At 52.0% G+C, this 21,749-nt stretch overlaps 3 protein-coding genes across 3 annotated transcripts; all 3 read right to left on the bottom strand.

Annotated features, from left to right (window-relative positions):
* Positions 1-277: 277 nt before the first annotated feature.
* LOC149275938 (uncharacterized) lies at positions 278-4,305 on the bottom strand. The gene is made up of 14 exons (XM_089504125.1): positions 4,244-4,305; positions 3,796-3,872; positions 3,516-3,621; positions 3,263-3,367; positions 3,066-3,171; positions 2,696-2,824; positions 2,430-2,616; positions 2,158-2,280; positions 1,727-1,914; positions 1,442-1,638; positions 1,261-1,358; positions 1,101-1,161; positions 696-793; positions 278-495 (listed from the first exon to the last, which is right to left on the bottom strand). Exons 1-14 carry the CDS (start codon positions 4,303-4,305, stop codon positions 278-280), a joined length of 1,755 nt encoding a protein of 584 aa, XP_089360251.1.
* A 1,962-nt stretch (positions 4,306-6,267) lies between these two features.
* On the bottom strand, positions 6,268-7,455 carry LOC149275937 (protein TMED8-like). The gene is made up of 3 exons (XM_089504124.1): positions 7,257-7,455; positions 6,857-7,177; positions 6,268-6,485 (listed from the first exon to the last, which is right to left on the bottom strand). Exons 1-3 carry the CDS (start codon positions 7,453-7,455, stop codon positions 6,268-6,270), a joined length of 738 nt encoding a protein of 245 aa, XP_089360250.1.
* A 10,674-nt stretch (positions 7,456-18,129) lies between these two features.
* On the bottom strand, positions 18,130-21,216 carry LOC149275936 (NADP-dependent oxidoreductase domain-containing protein 1-like). The gene is made up of 6 exons (XM_089504123.1): positions 21,122-21,216; positions 20,541-20,731; positions 20,056-20,236; positions 19,829-19,974; positions 18,473-18,686; positions 18,130-18,289 (listed from the first exon to the last, which is right to left on the bottom strand). The coding sequence occupies exons 1-6, from the start codon at positions 21,214-21,216 to the stop codon at positions 18,130-18,132; spliced, it is 987 nt and encodes a 328-aa protein (XP_089360249.1).
* Between the last annotated feature and the right edge of the window lie 533 nt (positions 21,217-21,749).

Raw genomic sequence — 21,749 nt, 5'->3', positions numbered from 1 at the left:
ACTGTGGCAGGGGTACCTGCCCCCTCCCCCTAATAAATGCCCCGGGACGGGCGTCTGAACACCGCGAGTTAATAAAAGCCAAAAACGCTGCAGGAGTGAAATTCTGGGTTTTATATAAATGGGGCAGACGCTGCGAGAGCCGCCATCGCCCCGGAAATAACACATAAACTGCCCCCCACCGCTGTGTGTCACCCCCTTCCTCACCCACCCGTGGTACCAAGGAGACATGGCCACATTTAATACTATTAGTAGGCATGCGCAGCCCTAGCTGGGCCAATCAGGTGCTGAGATCCAGGTGATATCTGGGGGTGTCGCTATAGAAGTTTCCGGAGCCATCCGAGCCCCCAACGATGAGGATGGTGCATAAGCTCCGCCCCCTGCGCTTCTCCTTGTCAGAGTCGGTCAGGTGGGAAGAGGTCAGGTTCAGCAACGCGTGAGCGGCCCTCGGGAGCTGAGGGGACCCTCCGAACTGCACCACGCTCCAACAGAGGGTGTCTGCAAGAGAGGGAGAGGTCACTGCGGTGACAGACGCCATACCCGGAGACCCCATGCGCCTACAAGTGTGAAACGCACTCATCACCATAGCAACCATGGAATAGTCCACTCAGCGGGGAGTCCATTGGATCTGCTAACTGCCCCTGGAATTCACCCCCAGCGGTTCCCTTTTGGCACTTTGCCCATTTGCCCCCACTTACCAAAATTAAAGGTAAAGGCATCAGCGAGGGGCCCACCGGATGAAAAGCCCCCGTGGATCAGTAATTTGTGATCGGAGACCGGTATAGCTGCGTGAAAACTGGGGGGGAAAACAGCAATGTTTAGGAATTTAAACAGAAAAGGCTAGAAGATCCGATAAAAAGCTGGAATAAAAATGGCAGATTGGGGAACGAGGAGGAAAAACAGCAAGGGAACCATTAAGGGCCCCAAACCACAAAACATCTGGAAATCCTCAGCTCCCATTCGCTCGGGGGTATAAGGGGTTAAATGTAGGGCCCCTGATCCGGCCCCTGTTAGGGTGAGAAAGGACTCGTTGGGATTCATTTGCTTCTTGTTAGGAGCCATCTCAGGTATACTGGTCCTAGAGGTGTCGGGGGTCCACGTACCAGCGAGGGGGGGGCTTCTCTGCGCTGGCTGCAGACGTTACTGAGGTGTACTCCATGTACCCTGCGAAAGGCACAGAGAGGGTTAAATCGGGGAGGGGTTACAGTAACAGATTGCGCGTTCAGATTGGCCAGGGGCCACTATATACCGCCCTCCACCTACCCAGGTCCAGTATATGCACGTCGTTCAGATAGACCGGAGACGGGGTGCGCCGGCCCCCGAATATCACGACGCGGTTCCGGAGCAGAGTCGCTGAGTGGCTGCAAAGAGACCGCAACACAGACTTTCATTATGGGTCAGACGGCAGCGGACGGCCCACTATCCGCCACGGCCAGCCCCTCACCCGTATCTGGCCAGCGGCCGCTCGCCCTCCACGATGGGCTGGTACCAGATCTTGTATTCGGGGTTGAAGATGTAGAGGGAGTTGGCGCAGGAGCCGGATTCGGTGCCGGGCTGGGGGCAAAGACCCCCAAACACGTAGAGCTCGCGGTGGTACATGGTGGCGCTGTGGTAACACAGTGTGGGCACCTTCCCCACGGCCTGTGGGACAACACAGCTGGTTATGCCCCGTCTGCCCCGAATCACAGCCTCGCAGAGGGGCAAAAGCGAGTACAGGGGCAGAACTCACGGTGATCAGAGTCCACGTCCACTCCAGCGTGTCCAGCGCATACACGCTGCTGAACCGGCGGCCGCCTCGCATCCCGCCATACACATAAAGCTTCTTGGTCTCAGGGTCAAAGGTCGCAGAGTGGCCCCGGGAGGACTGGGGGGCCGGGCCCTGGCAGAGACCGTCCATCGGAAACCAGAAGTCGCTGTCTGGGGAGAAAAAAAAACCCCAAACATTTATTAGACGTATGCTGTGTCAGGCGGCCGGAACGCACGTGGCTCCTCGGCAGCCTGTCCGGGGGGCCAAGCGGACGTGCACAGAGTATGAAAACTAAGCTGCCGCTGGGTGGGGGTGGCAGACGATCCCCGTATCACGTATCAGGCATCGCCTACCATCTTGTATGAGGCCTGCTGGGAAAGAAAGATGGCCGACGGCCCCATCCTGCCACGTACCTAATTCCATCTTCCAGAGCCAGTCCTGACACGGCTGCTCATCGGCTCCGTCTCCACCAATGAGGATGGCTGTGTGTGGGTCGCAGAGGCAAACGCTGTGTCCGGACCGCGCAGACGGGCAAACTGGGGCAAAAAAAACACATTTTATAAAAAAAGGGAGCAACTTGGGAGCCACGTGGAAGAATAAGGGTGCCGAGGCCCCTGTGAGAATTAGTGGACGATGTTTTGGGTAGTGGGGACATTGGTTGGGGGTATCTGGGGGTCTCATTCACCTGATCCGGGGGTCCCTTCCTCAGACTCCTTGCGGAAGCGAAGCCTCCTGGGGTTCCCCTGTTTCCAGCTCGTTCTTCGGCCCCTTTCGCCATCGGGGAGCCGCGCCACGGGGGCCTTCAGTGGCGGGGAGTCCTTCAGTCTGACCCCAGGCAACAGCTGCGTGACCTCTGAACTCTGAACCTTGTCCTGTTTGGAGGGAGAAACGTGGCTACAGCTTTTCCCCCCACATCACCGGGGGCCAGCCATGGACAATGCGGGGACCCACCTCGGCCGCCACGTCTGAAGGTCTCACGGGGACGATGGTGCTTTCTGACAGCAGAGGGGAGCTGGGGGGACCCTCACTGAGCCTCCTCCTGGCCGGGGTGCTGCTGCTGAACCCCGAACCTTTCATCACCTGGGGAAACAGATCAAGAACCCCCCAAATACGTGAGAACCCGGCAGAAGGTGGAACCGGGAGGACGTGGAGGGCGCCGGAAGTCGTGTCTGTGGGTCATGATGTTAAGGGGAGTCTATACAGGGACACGCAGCCCAGAGCTGCAGCGATGTGATGCGTCTAGTGGTCTCCCATGTGGGGTCCAGGAGTCAGAGGGGCCAGCGCATGCACAGCTGGGGCTCGTGGCGGAGGTGGGTAATACCTGCCCGGTTACCGTCAGGAGAAGCTTAGCTGGAATCCCTCGCGCCGCCATCTTTACGCACTCCATGACCACGTCCAGATTCCACTCCCCTTCCCACACCAGAGACCTGCGATCACGAACACAGGGCCATGTCACACGGGGGGGGGGGGGGGGAGTGACAGAGCCTGCCACGCGTCCCCTTCACCCAGGGCAGTTACCTGCAGCCGGCAGACAGGGTCCCCACGTGCTGCGGTTGAGCGGCTCCTGCGGTGAGCTGGACGTGGACCTGCGTGTCCCGGACGTAGGAGCTCCAGTCACCGAGGCTGAAAAGCAGCAGCTGTTTGGGAAGAGGCAGGGGCAGGGGCAACTGGAAACTCATCCGCCCCCCCTTACTGCAGAGACAACGAGACAGATGACCGGCCACCGGCCACGAGACAGCGGGCAACTGGAAACTCATCCGCCCCCCCTTACTGCAGAGACAACGAGACAGATAACCGGCCACCGGCCACAAGACAGAGGACAGCCACATAACCGGCCACGAGACAGCGGGCAACTGGAAACTCATCCGCCCCCCTTACTGCAGAGACAAGGAGACAGGGTAACCAGCCACAAGACAGAGGACAGCCACATAACCGGCCACGAGACAGCGGGGAACTGGAAACTCATCCACCCCCCCTTACTGCAGAGACAACGAGACAGATAACCGGCCACGAGGTAGCAGGGAACTGGAAACTCATCCACCCCCCCTTACTGCAGAGACAACGAGACAGATAACCGGCCACCAGCCACGAGACAGCGGGCAACTGGAAACTCATCCGCCCCCCCTTACTGCAGAGAGACAACGAGACAGATAACCGGTCACTGGCCACGAGACAGCGGGCAGCCACATCACCGGCCACGAGACAGAGGGTTAATAAATATAAAGAGCAGTAAAAGTAAAGAGGCGTCACGGAGACAGCCGAGGAGAGACATTCACACTCAGAGCACAGCCTGTGTATCAGAATTCCGACGGCAGCTCAAGGCCCCACGACTTTTAGCCAGCCAAAAGCTGTGGGGCATCTTTATTAGTAACGTGGCCCCGGGAGAGGCTCCCAAACAGCCCTGACTCTCTAGTGTCCGGCCTCTCGCTGTGAAATCTCCTTATCATTTACACGTCTCTATCAGACGCTCTCGCCCCCCCGCTAAGTGCCCCACCTCACCTGACAAGCTGGCGGGGGGCTTCCAGCAGAGACCACAGGGCATAAAACTCCACCTTACCCATCGCGTCGGGCCTACCTCGAGACACCTGATCATTTCACAGAGGGAGGTTCTGGGTGAGATCCAGATTCAGGAGCTGCCGGGTCCGGCGGAACGGGAGGTGACTGTGCTCCGCTCCCCGCAGGGTGTCCGGCCCCCGGGGGCCGCTCCGAGATTTGGGAATAATGTTAATGCCAGAAATTATAAACCCTCAGCAGGTCGGTGGCTCTCACTGACTACGCCAGATGCACATTGCATTGTGGGTATGAAATCAGTAATTAATGTGGAGCTGAGGGTGATGAGAGTGATCTGGGAGTGGAGGGAGAATCTCATAGAAAGCATCGAGCCAGGCATACCTCCCACTTGTCCGGGTGTTGTCCGCCCCGTCCCTCTTTGGTGCCCCCCCCCCCATCTGCTAGGTATCATTTTATTGGAACATAAACCAGGAGCCTCCATCTCTTATCCCTCCGGCCCAGTGTGTGATGTTCTGCCGCATCATCCTCGTTAGTATAGTGGTGAGTATCCCCACCTGGCACATGTGAGGCCTTCCCTTATTTCTCCCCAGCAAAAGTGGTGGATAAGGGGAACAGCTTCCCAGCAGAAGTGGTAGAGGGTAATACAGTGAGGGTATTAAACATGCATGGGATAGACATACGGCTCCTGAATCTAAAACGAGACCAACGACTGATTAAGGTTTGAGTCGGGGGCCGATCCGCTGGCAGGTTCTGGGTTTCTCCATCTCCCACCCCGCCCGTAGTGGGATCTGCTGCTTCCCCCCCCGCAGCTCAATATCTTTTGCCCCAGCCCAGGTATAACGCAGGAATCTGCCACCCCCCCCCCCCATTCAGGGGCAACAAGCAGAGAACATTAGAAAACGTGTTTATTAAGAGCGAGAAATATGGTGACGGCTCCACCAGGCACTTCCGTGGGGGGGGGCGCAACAGGCCCCTAATGCCCCCGAGGTATCTCTGTCTCTAATGTCTCTGTCCCATAGAAGCCAAAATGTAAAAGGGCCCCGAATCTGCAGCCTGTCCTGCCGGGGGCCACACGTGGTACGAACAGCGCAGCTCGTAAATGGATCCGTAGAGAAAATATTTACATGGAAAGGGGGCCACCTCGGCGAGAGGGCCCATCCGACCCGGCAAGAGGGGCCACCCCAACAAGAGGGGCGTCCGACCCGGCCCCAGGTTTGGTGAAACAGACGGAGGCAAATGCTGGTGGTGTTATTAACCATTTACTGGCCTAATAAAAAAAAAAAAAAAAAAAAGCCCCCCTGCAGGTCCCGGGGCCGGCGTACACTCAGGTACCCCATTCCCCAGCCCCGCGGGGGGAGCCGGTGCTTATTTTCTGTGCAACCAGAGAGAATGTGCCCCTTAACCCTTCAAAGGTGGGGTAAACTGCACCCCCCCGTAACAGCTGCAACTTCCATCATTCTCCTAAATGCAATCTAAACAGTGACATCATAATTATATTTCCTCTTATAAAAATATTACATACGTCTAGCGATAAGTTACCCCCCCAAGCTCCGATCTCTCGTGGTCTATTTGTGTTTTTACACAGGACGTTATTAAACATACATACACAGCAGGGCGGAATGGCACTGGCGCCACCTCGTGGGTAAGAGCAACAGGTACACAGGACCGGGCCACCAGTACAGTCCCAACGCGTGGATGCACAAGAGGCCCGGCTTACAGCTGATGCAGCCACGTGTGAGCTACTGTACTGTAACACGCACGACTGCCACGTATCCATTACATTGTATGTCAGCGTGGAGGTCACGTGGCCTTTATCATTCTGTACCATAAGAGCGGTGTTTGGCAGTGCAAGAGTTAATATCCATCCACCCCTCCTCCCCAGTCCCATGGACACCCACTCTAAAAAGCAGGAAGCATAACAAGCACACAACACGCACACACGTCTAACACGCACACGGGTTCGCACACGCCACGCTCCAGTCCACCGGTCCAGCCCCGGCCCCCAGCGGCCCTCAGCTGCTGTAGTAAACGTGGAAATACAAAGTCTTATTGCGCAGGAGCGAGTAGGAGTTGTCCAGCTTTAGCAGATATACCCCCTCGCCAGGGTACTCGTGGCTCCCCGCCTGCACCTCGCGATGGCTGTCTCTGCGGTAAACCGCCAGGATTTCACCGTACCGGCTACGCAACCGGTACACGGAGCCACGCTCCACGTCGCCCTCCCGGCTGTGCCCTGCAACAGAGGAAAAAGAAGAGCAAATCAAGGACAGGAGAATTAACCCTTTAAATAACCCGAACGCGGGGGGGGGGGGGGGAGCGGTACCATAGCAACCAGTGCAATGCCCGTCCTCACTGGCCAGCGTTTCCCAGCATGCTCTGCGCCCACATTGGGTCAGAGAGGGGCTACTTGTCATTGCAGCTCAGCCAATGGGTTCCGCCAGTCACTAAACCCCTCCCCAATAATTTGCCGCGAGACGGATGTGAAGCGATATATATCGGGCCACAAAAACCAAACCACGCAACCCGACTCAGAGCTGGAAGAGCGAGGCGTCCTCCGGCCCCCGCGGAGAGCGGCCATTATCAGCCGTGTGGCACCTGTGGCACTATAAGCAGAGGCTGGAAACTCACAGGGACTCTCCGTCTCGTCCTCTTCCTCCTCGTCGCTCGACTCGCTGACCTGAAGGGTCACGGCCGTGCTGGTCACCGGCGTCCAATCGAAGTAAATCCCGAAGCCGATGTCATAATCGTCCGTGGCGAACTCCCAGCAGAGCCGTTTGCCCTCTGGGTGGGTGGGCACTCTGACCGTGACCACCTCGCCCCTGCGGACAACCAGTTGCCCGTGCTTCTCGCTTGCCATGCGGGCCTTAAACTCTCGCACGTTGGCGCTCGTCCAGGTGGTGGGTGGGGCTAGTGGAGGAGGCGGAGCTACAGAAAAATAAACCCAAAATTAGCCTCGGCCACATTCAGCCCACGACAGCCCAGTCCCTGCCAACCTGCCACTCACCTCGGCCGTTCTCCGAGCCACTCACACTCTTATCCACTTTCAGAACGTTCACAGAGCCCATGTATTCAGACTGGATCATGAGCACATCGAGCGGGGCGGGCTCCGAGGGGGCGGGCTCCGAGGGGGCGGGCTCCTCCTGCTGGGTGGGAAACACAATGCGTGTGACTCTCTGTTCTCTGTACTCACTGATCACACGCATGAGGTAGCTTTACCTCGCTCGTCGGGGGCAGCGTGGGCTCCTCGGTCTGATCCGTCACGGAACATGTTAAGGGGTCTTCAGCCGGCAGGACTTCAGAACCGGGAGACCTTCAACAATAACACAGATTATATGCGCTGCCGCGTGTCCTGTGTACAGACGTGTCCCTTCCGCCCAGATTGCCGGTGTGCCGAGTGCGATGTCCGGCCCGCAGAGTGCCGGCGTGGCGAGTGCGATGTCCGCCCACAGAGTGCCGGCGTGGCGAGTGCGATGTCCGCCCACAGTCTGTACACTTACCGGGCAGGGTCCACGCTCTCGCTTTGATCCGGGGAACACGCAGCAGGGTCCCTCTCGTTCGCATCTGGTCCTCCGTCAGGAGCCTCTAAGACAGAGCGGGACGTGGTTGTTACCGTCAGCAGCTCACCTGTCCTCCCGTCCTCTAAACGCGGGGTTTAGGTGATGCTGCCCCTTAATAATCTCCCACCTGCCCCAAGTCACAAAACATTCCATTTCTTCTATAAACACGGAACACGTATGTAACGGGGGTCTGGGGGGTTAGTGTGCTCCCTGAGCGGCCCTTGTGCTTCACATGATGTAATTATTGCACAAAGCATGCTATAAATGTGCCCTCATCCCGGGGGGGCGGGAATTAACTGCCCCAGGGGAGGCAGATGCAACATAGCTAATTACAGACGCAGGTAACAAATGGCTGCTGTGAAGGGGGACGCACCGACCGTGGAGGCAGCTGTTACCCCATCACAGGGGGACATCTGGGGGGGGCGGCACATGGGGGCAACACCATAGGCTGGGGCAGCAACATGTGAAGGGCAACGGAGTTCAGCCATTGTGGTCAGCAATGTGATAGTGGCACCCCCCCCAGACCTGCTTGCAAGCCCCCCTCCTGCTTTCCGAACACCTGCCGGCAAGTCACCCCCCACACCTGCCGACAAGTCACCCCCCACACCTGCCGACAAGTCACCCCCCACACCTGCCAGTGAGCCCCCCCGGCGAGTTTCCGCACACCTGCTGTATTTGAATAGGTTTGAATATGTTTCTAATACGAGATTTGCAAATGTTACCATCTGAAAGACTCAGCGCACTGGCACATCAGTGGGAGGGAGCCTAGTAGTGGATACATGGAATAGACTCCCAGTGGAAGCAGAGCGGGCACATCCAAGAAAAGGGGGATGAGCATAAAACTATCCCAAACAATGAATAAGTAAAAGGGATCCGAGAGGCAGAACCGCCGCTTCAGTCTTTTCCGCTCTCACTGTACCTAAAGCGGACACTGACTGAAGGGGCACTGGGCTGCCATGCTCTATGGTATCTGTGATCCCGGCAGTGGGCAGCAGCCCCCAGGCTATATATCTTGGAGCGTCGCTCACCTGCTGGCCGTGGCTCCGGGCTGTGTGAGGAGCCCCCGGTTCCGCTTGGGGCCCCCGATATAGATGCTGCGCCCTCAGCCACAGACATCATGAGACTTCTTTGCCTCGGAAGCGCTCGGCAATCACCGGGGAGGAGCCTGACATCCAGCCACTGACAGCTCATCCAATCATAGCACAGGCACCTGGCCCGGAGCTGTTCGCTGTACGAAAATAGCCGAGGGTTGCCGAAGTAAAGGCAGGTTCGTAGAGCTGTTTCCGGGGGCCAGCTGCCCGTTGCCATAGAGAGCAGCGGAAGGGAGCGTTGCCATAGGGACGCGTGGAGGAATGGAGCTGCGGAGCCCGGAGTGTGTGCGATGGAGCAGTCGGGAAGTGGGGGGCTGGTTGCGGCACCGGGGCTTTCCACAGTACGAGGTAAACGGCGCCCCCACAGCATGACACATCCCGGCATCATACCGCCGCACCGTGCCGCCCTATACCCCCTGGCACCATACCGCCGCACCGTGCCGCCCTATACCCCCTGGCACCATACCGCCGCACCGTGCCGCCCTATACCCCCTGGCACCATAATGTCGCACACTGTTACCCCACATTGTCTGTATGATGTCTGTTACTCGCGTGTCTAATTTCTCAGGCCTGCATTAGAGATAACGACATCAGCGGCAGGAAGCTCATCCACGTAAACTGCTCCACACTCCCACAGATCGGGGTCACTGACTTTGAGCACATGAAGGTGAGTGCAGGCAAACCTTTACTCAGCACGGGGATGTGAGAGTGTGCTCGCTAACCCTCCGCCCCAGGCATCCGAGAGCGCGCCTGCTTACCCTCCTCCCCGGGCATCCGAAAGCGCGTCCAATAACCCTCCGCCCCGGGCATCCGAGAGCGCGCTTGCTAACCCTCCGCCCCGGGCATCCGAGAGCGCGTCCGCTAACCCTCCGCCCCGGGCATCCGAGAGCGTGCCCGCTAGCCCTCCGCCCCGGGCATCCGAGAGCGCACCCGCTAACCCTCCGCCCCGGGCATCCAAGAACGCGTCCGCTAACCCTCCGCCCCGGGCATCCGAGAGCGCGTCCGCTAACCCTCCGCCCCGGGCATCCGAGAGCGCGTCCGCTAACCCTCCGCCCCGGGCATCCGAGAGCGCGTCCGCTAACCCTCCGCCCCGGGCATCCGAGAGCGCGTCCGCTAACCCTCCGCCCCGGGCATCCGAGAGCGCGCCCGCTAACCCTCCGCCCCGGGCATCCGAGAGCGCGTCCGCTAACCCTCCGCCCCGGGCATCCGAGAGCGCGCCCGCTAACCCTCCGCCCCTGGGATCCGAGTGTCACTCACCCAGCCCTGATCCCATCTTTATTAACCCTCTGCAGACCATCTCCAGGCTGGTCAGGGAGCTGCTGGGTATCACAGAGGCTCCGTGGAGTCACAGCATCTCGTTACCCCGCCGAGACAATGTGGGGCTGTTCCTGGAGCAGAAATCCCAGACGGGAGCCACGTATGATTCGCTCACATACAATCAGTTCATCAAGCAGCAGGGGCCGTAACCACCGAGCCGGGGGCCACCAGGAGCCGGGGACACAATGACTTGGGTGCAAAACGAGAAGTAAAGAAAGAATCTGCAGGTGTTTCCTGTGTGGTCTTTATTTCCACGCGTGGTGACAGATTCCACCCCATTTGCCCAAATGCCCTTGTATGTAACTAATTTAACAGTAAATTGTGACATCTGGACCAGTGACGTGTAACACGCAGAACCACATGTGTACACGGCCCGGGGGCAGAGCCATGGAACAGACCTAGAGTGATCCGGAACACGGTGCCAGGGGCCAAATAAAAGCTCTTGGAGCAGCTGGACGAATGAGCAGCCTGGATCCCGGCGATGGTGGGCGGGGCCAAGTAAAACATTCTATGTATTATTGGGGTGACTAAAGACCCCTCCTGTCCTGTGCACAGCCGTCGTCCGGGTAACGCTGGTTATCAGACTCCTCCACGTCCGTCGTCCACGCGGGTTATCAGACTCCTCCACGTCCGTCGTCTGGGTAACGCGGGTTATCAGACTCTTCCACGTCCATGGTGTGAATCCCTAAGACGGGACATACTAAAACAAATGACAAAATGGAATGCCCATAGACTATAATGGAAGGGAAAAGAAGAACTGATCATTTAGATCTTTGGCACACATACTCCCCTAGCACAGACACAGGATCTAAAACTCATATTAAGTGGGATTATAGCTGTTTTCTATGGAATGGCAGGTGAATGACGGTATTGAGTGAATGCCCATAGGATATAATGGGAGAAAAATTTAACTTGTTTTTTAGAGAAAACCCTCTGAAATATCATATAGATCTTTGGCACATATACTCCCCTAGTACAGAGACAGGATCTAAAACTCATATTAAGTGGGATTATAGCTGTTTTCTATGGAATGGCAGGTGAATGACGGTATTGAGTGAATGCCCATAGGATATAATGGGAAGGAAATCAAACCTGTTTTTCAGAGAAATCCATCTGACATATCATATAGATCTTTGTCATTTTGAACACTGGTGACACTTGTAATACGTTGGTCACCAGAATGAGGAATCTGCACTCACACCAAAGGAACTCTGGTGCTTAACTGTGCCAGGAAGGGCCAGCTCCCCAGTAGATCAAAATAAATAAAGGCTCCAGGCACTCAAGGGTTCCAGCTCAGGCAGATTTATTAAAGGAAGACAGCAACAGCGTTTCACCCTCACAATGAGGTCTTTATCAAGTTGATAAAACTGTTATTTTGTTGAATTGAGTCCTCACACAAGTATGCCATCCACTCTTCTCTGATAAAACATAAGTTTGCCAGTTGGTAACAAGCAGCTGCAATAGACAATAATATGTCACAATTGTCTTTTGCTCTTTCTTTTTCCTTCGTGGAATCTATCACCTCCCTGGTATTAAAAAGGACTACACCAAGGCACCAGTGCTGTCCGGAGCCCCAGGAATCCGTGTTAAAAGGAACCAACAAAATGTCTTTGTTTAAGGCGACATTTTCCCCCAAGAAGCTGTAGAAAATGTCTGCTCTTCCTCGCACCAAACTTTGGTAAATGTAGGTGGGGCATCAAAATCTTTTCTGTAAGGTTTCTCTGGCAGATGAAGTTGCTTATGGCTTCTTCAATAGCTTCATCGCAAAGCCATTGTCCGGGATCCAGTGTTTTCAAAATCTGTTCTTTTACTGTTTCTAGCAATTTGTTATCTGAATCTGTTGGTGGCAGCTTCCAGGGGGTTAAGTCATCCCGTGCAACAAGTTCATTCATTTCATGCCCATCCTTCTTTGGCGTTGAATGTTTAGGCAGTTGGCCCAAGGATTTGATGGAAATATCAAACTCAATCATGGCTATATGACAGTGATGGCAAACCTTTTTGAGCCCAAGTGCCCAAACTGCAAACCAAAACGACTTATTTTTTTCAAAGTGCCAACACTGCAATTAAACCTGAATAACGAGGTTTTAGTTTAGAAAAAACAATTCGTACAGTTTTTCAAACTAATTAACAGCTTTTGTTTAAAAAGAAAAACACAATAACAGAGCTTTCTATTAAACAGACGTACACATATACACTGCCCATACACACGTACACATATACACTGCCCATAGACGTATGCACATACACGCACATATACACAGCTGCCATATACACACACACACACATATGCCTGCCCAAGTGCCCATACATATGCCTTACCATATGTATATGCACACACAAATCTACCATCAGACCCCCCCACCCACCTTCATTCTCCACATCAGACCCCCCCAACCCACCTTTGTTCTCCATATCAGACCCCCCCACAACCTTTGTTCTCCACATCAGACCCCCCCACAACCTTTGTTCTCCACATCAGACCCCCCACAACTTTTGTTCTCCACATCAGACCCACCCACAACCTTTGTTCTCCACATCAGACCCCCCTAACCCACCTTCGTTCTCCACATCAGACCCCCCAATAATCAACCACCCACCCACCTTGGTTCTCCACAAATCTTACCTTTTCTTCCTCCTTTCTGCTTTCTCTTCTTCCTTTCTGCTTCCCCTTCCTTCTTTCCACTTCCTCCTTTCCCCTTACTCCTTTCTGCTTCCTACTTTCTGCTTCTTCCGTTCTAACTTTCCTTGCCGCTCGCAGTCCGTGCAGTGCGGCGGCGCACAGCTGTTTATGCTGAGCGCCGGGGCTGGATATAAACGTCGTATCCAGTCGCCCGGAGCTCAGCACTGAGAACTGTGGGAGATGTAGTCCGCGGGACGCCGTGACTACAGTGTATGACTGTAGTCACGGCGTGCCCACAAAGACGGCTCGGCGTGCCAACAGCGGCACGCGTGCCACGCGTTCGCCATCACTGCTATATGACTATGTGGCCAGTATAACCTAGGCTTATTCGGCTGTTAAAACATTCACAAATTAGCCCTGAATAATACATAATTAAATTGGTAAGATTTCTTTAAGGCTGTAATTAACCCGTTAATGACCAGGGGTTTTTTTTTACAATGCTTTCCAAAAAATATCAGATAAATTTCCATCTTTATTCAACTATGATTTCCATTTCCAGTCCATCCCTACAAATTATATATTGTGTTTTTAGAAGACAAGTAGGATCTTCATTTGAAAAAAATATTTTATACATAAACCATTATGTAATATGAAAAAAAAAATAGGAAAAATTCAATTTTTCACAGTTTATTCTATTACAAAATATACATAGCCAGTGCAAAGTAAGAAAAAATAAATGTATTTAGGTATTTGCCTTGATTTTGGAAACACCTCATATGGCTGGTATTTATTTTGATAGTTACTGGGCTAAACTGGGTTACTGGGATATATATAATATGCTTGGAGTTTAACCCACAAAAGTGGCCGGAAAAAGCTATACTGCTGTATAAAGGTATACAGTGCCCTCCACGAATATAGGCACCCTTCGTTTAAACTGAGCTAAAAATGCTGTGAAAATTTGTCTTTATTGTTTAACCCTTTCATCTTTTCTTCAAATAATACACAGAAATGCTCTGCTATCATGGATATCAAACAATTGCAAACATAACACAGGTTTTTAAAAAAAAATAAAAAAATGAAATATACGTGTGGCGGAATTATCGGCACCCTTTTAGTTAATACTTTGTGCTTACCTCCCTTTGCCAAGATAACAGCTCTGAGTCTTCTATAATGCCCGATGAGGTTGGAGAATACATGGCGAGGGATCTCAGATTCCTCCATACAAAATCTCTCCCCATCTTTTAAATTTCAAGGTGGACGCTGGTGGACTGTCCACATGTTTTCTATGGAGTTCAAATCAGGGGACAGCGATGGCCATAGTAGGACCTGGATTTTATCAGCCCCAAAACATTAAAAAAAGCTACCACCATATTTAACCGTGGGCATGTGGTCCTTTTCCATATGGCTACCTCTCTGTGTGCGCCAAACCCACTACTGGTGTTTATTGGCAAGAAAACTCTTCTTTGGTTTCACACGACCATAGAACCCGATTCTATCTGAAGTTGTAGTAGTGTCCGGCGAACTGAAGCCAGTTTGTTTTTGGATGAGTAGAAACTTTTTTCTTCAAACCTTCCAAACAACTTGTGGTGATGTAGGTGACGTTGGATTGTAGTTTTGAAGATTTTCTGACCCCAAGACGCAACTTATTTCTGCAATTCTTCAGCTGGAGATTTTTTTTGCGACTAGAACCATCCTCTTCACAGTGCTTTGAGACAATATAGACACACATACTCTTCCTTCCAGGTTAATTCATAACATTTCCAGTTGACTGGAACTCCTTAATTATTTCACTGGTGGAAGTGGGCATTTTCAGTGCTTTTGCCATTTTCTTAAAGCCACTTATAGAAAGTGACGGCAGATAACAACCATTCGCCTCATCCAGTCTGCCCAACATCTTAAAACTTTCCTTAGTACCTGGCCTTATCTTATATCTATCTTAACCTTACGCCTATCCTATGCTTTCTTAAACACCTTCTCTGTATTAACATCTACCACTTCTGATGGAAGGCTGTTCCATGAAGTCACTACTCTTTCAGTTAAGAAATATTTTCTGATGTTTCTCCTTTTAAATAAACTCCCTTTAAGTATTTAAAAACTTAAATCATATCCTCTGAAATAATTACCCCTAAATCCCTTTCCTCACATGTTGAGGTTAGGACCGTATCAAATATTCTATACTCTGCCCTTGGGTTGTTATGCGCGGGTGCATTACTTTATCAATGCCACAGCTCTGACCATTTTTCCAGTTTATCTAAATCATTTGCCATTTGGCTTATCGCTCCAGGAACATCAACCCTGTTGCAAACTTTTGTGTCATCTGCAAAAAGACATACCCTTCCATCCACAATATCACTAATAAAAAATATTTCCCATTTTGTGAAGCTCAACAATCTTTTGCCCCACATCACAGCCATATTTTTTGGTTTTACCCATTATGATCAATGACCAAGGGAATTTGGCCTATGTGTTACCTAATATTTATACCCCTGTGAAACAGGAAGTCATGGTTGAACAACTTCCTATTCCAAGTCACCCAGATGTACTAAAAAATGTAAACTATCAATGGAAACATACGTCAAGACAAATTTTCACAGCATTTTTTGCTCATATTTACAAAGGGTGTCAATATTAGTGGAGGGCACTGTATACCTTTAAACAGCAGTATAGCTGCATATACCGTATTGGCTCGAATATAGGCTGCACTTTTTTCCCTCACCTTAAGTCTTTAAAGTGGGGGTGCGGCCTATATTCGGGGTCTAGCGCCCGACAGTGGCAGCAAATCTCGGGGGGAGGACAGTGGTAGCATATCTCGGGGGGGAGGACAGTGGCAGCATATCTCGGGGAGGGAGGAGGACTGTGGTAGCATATCTCAGGGGGGGAGAGTGGTAGCATATCTCAGGGGGGGAGAGTGGCAGCATATCTCGGGGTGGGGACAGTGGCAGCATATCTCGGGGAGGGAGGAGGACTGTGGTAGCATATCTCAGGGGGGGAGAGTGGTAGCATATCTCAGGGGGGGAGAGTGGCAGCATATCTCGGGGAGGGAGGAGGACTGTGGTAGCATATCTCGGGGGGGAGAGTGGCAGCATATCTCGGGGTGGGGACAGTGGCAGCATATCTCGGGGGGGAGGACAGTGGTAGCATATCTCGGGGGGAGGACAGTGGTAGCATATCTCGGGGGGAGGACAGTGGTAGCATATCTCGGGGGGGGGACAGTGGTAGCATATCTCGGGGGGGGGGGAGACAGAGTGGCAGCATGTTTTTTTGGTGCTTTTTTAAAGAAAAAACTTTCTTTAAAAAAGCACCAAACTTTTAGGGTGCGGCCTATATCCGAGCCAATACAGTATATATATGTTTGAAAACAGTGATGCACATCTTTCATATTTTGCCCAGTAACTACCAAAATAAATATAAATACCAGGCATAGGAGGTGTTTCCAAAATCAAGGTAAATACCAAAATAAAGTTAGATTTTTATTCTACTTACTTTACACTGGCTATGTATATTTTTTAATAGAAGCAACTGTGAAAAGAATGGTATTTTTTTCGCATTTTTTAGAATTTGTTTTCAATATTAAATGGTTTGTGTATATAAGATCCTACTTGTCCTCTAAAAACTCAATATATAATTTGTGGGATGCACTGAATGAGTTGGTAGGAAATTATAGATGAATAAAGATGGAAATTTATCTGGTAGTTTTTTGGAAAGCATTGTAAAATAAACGCTGGGGTTAATCACATCCTTTAAAGAAATCTTACCAATTTAATTATGTATTATTCAGGGCTAATTTGTGAATGTTTTAACAGCCGAATAAGCCTAGTTTGGTCCAGTTTAACACAGGTCTAAATCAGCATATTGAAATATCCAGCTCTATCCAGAGGCTTAAATTAATCTATCTCAGCTCATTGAATACCATAGACGGAAATACAACCACAAAAAAACAATAACTGATTTATCTCACATAATTGGATAGAACCCACTATCTCAGTTTATTTTAGTTAATAAATATCACTTTAAGCCTCATTATAACATTTAAGCCATTTATCTAATTTACTAGGGCAATGTTTACTTTATTCGAAGTTGCTTCCTATTGCCTGGAAGTATGAGATGGTTTACTTTAGTTAGTGGTGAGAAATGCAGAATTTGCTTTTGCAGCTCAGTTATACCGGCCACATAGTCATATAGCCATGATTGAGTTTGATATTTCCATCAAATCCTTGGGCCAACTGCCTAAACATTCAACGCCAAAGAAGGATGGGCATGAAATGAATGAACTTGTTGCACGGGATGACTTAACCCCCTGGAAGCTGCCACCAACAGATTCAGATAACAAATTGCTAGAAACAGTAAAAGAACAGATTTTGAAAACACTGGATCCCGGACAATGGCTTTGGGATGAAGCTATTGAAGAAGCCATAAGCAACTTCATCTGCCAGAGAAACCTTACAGAAAAGATTTTGATGCCCCACCTACATTTACCAAAGTTTGGTGCGAGGAAGAGCAGACATTTTCTACAGCTTCTTGGGGGAAAATGTCGCCTTAAACAAAGACATTTTGTTGGTTCCTTTTAACACGGATTCCTGGGGCTCCGGACAGCACTGGTGCCTTGGTGTAGTCCTTTTTAATACCAGGGAGGTGATAGATTCCACGAAGGAAAAAGAAAGAGCAAAAGACAATTGTGACATATTATTGTCTATTGCAGCTGCTTGTTACCAACTGGCAAACTTATGTTTTATCAGAGAAGAGTGGATGGCATACTTGTGTGAGGACTCAATTCAACAAAATAACAGTTTTATCAACTTGATAAAGACCTCATTGTGAGGGTGAAACGCTGTTGCTGTCTTCCTTTAATAAATCTGCCTGAGCTGGAACCCTTGAGTGCCTGGAGCCTTTATTTATTTTGATCTACTGGGGAGCTGGCCCTTCCTGGCACAGTTAAGCACCAGAGTTCCTTTGGTGTGAGTGCAGATTCCTCATTCTGGTGACCAACGTATTACAAGTGTCACCAGTGTTCAAAATGACAAAGATCTATATGATATGTCAGATGGATTTCTCTGAAAAACAGGTTTGATTTCCTTCCCATTATATCCTATGGGCATTCACTCAATACCGTCATTCACCTGCCATTCCATAGAAAACAGCTATAATCCCACTTAATATGAGTTTTATATCATGTGTGTGTACTAGGGGAGTATATGTGCCAAAGATCTATATGATATGTCAGAGGGTTTTCTCTAAAAAACAAGATTATTTTTCCTCCCATTATATCCTATGGGCATTCCTCCCCATTATAGTCTATGGGCACTCCATTTTGTCATTCGTTTTAGTATGTCCCCCTAAAACCGCGAAATACAGCAGCGCCAACGTTTCCTGGAGCCGAGGGGATCGCGCCACGTGCCGGCTCAGTGGCGTCTCCTTGGACTGCACCGCGCTCAGGTCAAACCACGGGAACAAACTGCAAGGGAGCAACACGGTACATGAGAGCCAATCAGAACAAGGAACTCAATGAATGGTGAATATACGGACAGCAGAGATTAGGAGTCCCCCCCCCCGGAGACCCCCCAGTGAGATCCCAATCTCTTCACTTGTTGCCCCAGTGTGGTAGTATGGGGCCGCAGGGGCCACAGGGTTCACTCACCTGCCCTCAGAGAGCGAGGCAGCGCATTCTGCACTCACAAGGTCTTCTGTCCGGAGCCGGGATCCGCGAGACGTCTCACCCCACGTCTCAGCACCCTGCAGCAGAGCATTCAGGACACGCAGAGACCGTCTGTGGCAGAGACCGCGTTCTCTGCATGTGTTCAGAGCTGCATATAGAGACGTCTCAGAAAACCTGCTCACTATGCGGACAGCACCTGATAAACAGGAGAGGTCGAGGTAACCACTGGACAGATTGTGACTGCGTTATCAGGACTGGTCAGACAGCGGCGGGTCTGTATGTAATGTAGGGGATGTGACTGCGTTATCAGGACTGGTCAGACAGCGGCGGGTCTGTATGTAATGTAGGGGATGTGACTGCGTTATCAGGACTGGTCAGACAGCGGCGGGTCTGTATGTAATGTAGGGGATGTGACTGCGGTATCAGGACTGGTCAGACAGCGGCGGGTCTGTATGTAATGTAGGGGATGTGACTGCGTTATCAGGACTGGTCAGACAGCGGCGGGTCTGTATGTAATGTAGGGGATGTGACTGCGGTATCAGGACTGGTCAGACAGCGGCGGGTCTGTATGTAATGTAGGGGATGTGACTGCGGTATCAGGACTGGTCAGACAGCGGCGGGTCTGTATGTAATGTAGGGGATGTGACTGCGGTATCAGGACTGGTCAGACAGCGGCGGGTCTGTATGTAATGTAGGGGATGTGACTGCGGTATCAGGACTGGTCAGACAGCGGCGAGTCTGTATGTAATGTAGGGGATGTGACTGCGTTATCAGGACTGGTCAGACAGCGGCGGGTCTGTATGTAATGTAGGGGATGTGACTGCGTTATCAGGACTGGTCAGACAGCGGCGGGTCTGTATGTAATGTAGGGGATGTGACTGCGGTATCAGGACTGGTCAGACAGCGGCGGGTCTGTATGTAATGTAGGGGATGTGACTGCGGTATCAGGACTGGTCAGACAGCGGCGGGTCTGTATGTAATGTAGGGGATGTGACTGCGGTATCAGGACTGGTCAGACAGCGGCGGGTCTGTATGTAATGTAGGGGATGTGACTGCGTTATCAGGACTGGTCAGACGGCGGCGGGTCTGTATGTAATGTAGGGGATGTGACTGCGTTATCAGGACTGGTCAGACGGCGGCGGGTCTGTATGTAATGTAGGGGATGTGACTGCGGTATCAGGACTGGTCAGACAGGGGCGGGTCTGTATGTAATGTAGGGGATGTGACTGCGGTATCAGGACTGGTCAGACAGCGGCGGGTCTGTATGTAATGTGTTTTCAGGACAGGCTGAGACGGTGCTGGGATTGGCTGTATGGGAAGCGAGTCGGTTTCTCTCACCTCTCGAGTCGCGTGGATTGGTGGATTTCAGGAGATCCGGGTCTCTCAGGGCCGCTGTCATGCAGTTTCCGGTCCGGCCCCTCGTGGCCCCTGCGCTCCGGTACTCCGGTCTGACGAGGGACACGGGGCCCAGCAACCGCCTCAACCTTACAGAGCGAAGCACAGCGTTAGCGACATGGATCACCCCGCTCTGGCAAAGCCACAAAACACGACTCCACGCGTGGTACCTGGAGAGAGGCACGGCAGACACGAGGCTGTACACAACACACGCCTGTCCCACGTGATCCCCGATCTCCGCGCACACGCCGGGCAGCTGACACGGCAGGCAGCACAGAAACAGGACATGCGCCCAGGAGGCGAGAGCCACTTTATCGTAGGAGGAGATCACGCCTCGCTCCCGGAAGTCACCTACAGAGGAAGGTAAACATATCAGAGACACGGAGAATACCCGCCACATCCCGGCGGCACGCGGTCTACTCAGACATTACAGTGGAAGATATTACAGGCATGTCCAAACAGGTCATGTAATTTATCATGTGATGATCCCAGAGTGCGTGACCTCGGCCTCTCCACAACACATTAAAGGCCACTTTGACCACAGATTCCAGCTAGATATGTATGCGGGAGCACACGCGTGTGTGTGAGCGATGCTGCGTCTGCGTGTGTGATGTTGCATCTGTGGCGCGTGCGCAGAGCCGTCGTGTCTCCGTACCTAGTGTCTCCGGTCTGCGTGTGGAAATGCGAATTTCTTCCGCTCGTAATCCACTCGTGTCGATCAGATATCGCGCCAACTGCCTGCCCAACCGCCCGGCGCCAATGATGCCCACGCGGAGCCCGGCGCCTGCCCGTGACGGTGGACTCCTGGGAGCGGTGCCACGTATCCACCCTGCTCTCTCCGGCTGCCTGAAGCATAAGAAAGCAGCTACTCATATCCCATACATTGCGTGTGCGCTCACATATAATAAAAACAGACATCGCGTGTGCGCTCGCATATAATAAAAACATACATCGCGTGTGCACTCACATATAATAAAAACATACATTGGGTGTGCACTCACATATAATAAAAACATACATCGCATGTGCACTCACATATAATAAAAATATACGTCGCGTGTGCTCTCACATATAATAAAAACATACATTGGGTGTGTGCTCACATATAATAAAAACACACGTCGCGTGTGCTCTCACATATAATAAAAACATACATCGCGTGTGCACTCGCATATAATAAAAACATACATCGTGTGTGCACTCACATATAAAAACATACATCGCGTGTGCACTCACATATAATAAACACATAATATAAGCTCCTGTTTCGTGAGCACGCCACGGCTCGGCACGTTCCGCAGAGTGACTGCGAGAAGTGACCCCCCCGCCATGCGCAGTCCGGACCACATCCGCCACCCAGCACAGGACACGGACGGCCGCTCACCTGGTGTAGAGAAGGAGTTTACAGAAGAAGAGGGCGTGGGCGCAGGCGGTGAGATCCAGACGGAGCCTCCGCTTCACCAGCTCTCCCGGCAGCTCTCCCGCCCCACACTCCGGCTGCAGCGAAGTCAGTCCGGCCGTGAGATCCTGGGGTGCTGCGTGATCTGCAGGGGAAGGGAACACGGCTTCAATGACTGCCCCACGCAGGGCACATACATGTACAGGTCATCCTCATACACTGAAGGGGTTAACATTAACCAATCCCGGGCAAATAATGCCCTCATCTACTGATCGCTTTCACCGGAATTAACGGGTTAAGAGAAGCCCTGGAAGCGGAGAGACAGTGGGGTCCACGCACCGCAGGAGTCATTCAACCGGAGGGGCTTCAGCGGCTACAGGGTTAAGCTGGAGTCGGGTCACGGGGCAGTTATCGAAGCGAGGGGTTAAACGGGGTATTTAATCCCCGAGGTAAGCGAGACCCGGC

Source organism: Sceloporus occidentalis, unplaced genomic scaffold, assembly GCF_023333645.1.
Source record: "Sceloporus occidentalis isolate IW3139 unplaced genomic scaffold, rSceOcc1.0.p SCAF_256, whole genome shotgun sequence".
NCBI lineage: Eukaryota > Metazoa > Chordata > Lepidosauria > Squamata > Phrynosomatidae > Sceloporus > Sceloporus occidentalis.
The sequence above is the reverse complement of the archived record's forward strand: the minus strand, read 5'-3'. Positions and strand labels throughout refer to the sequence as shown.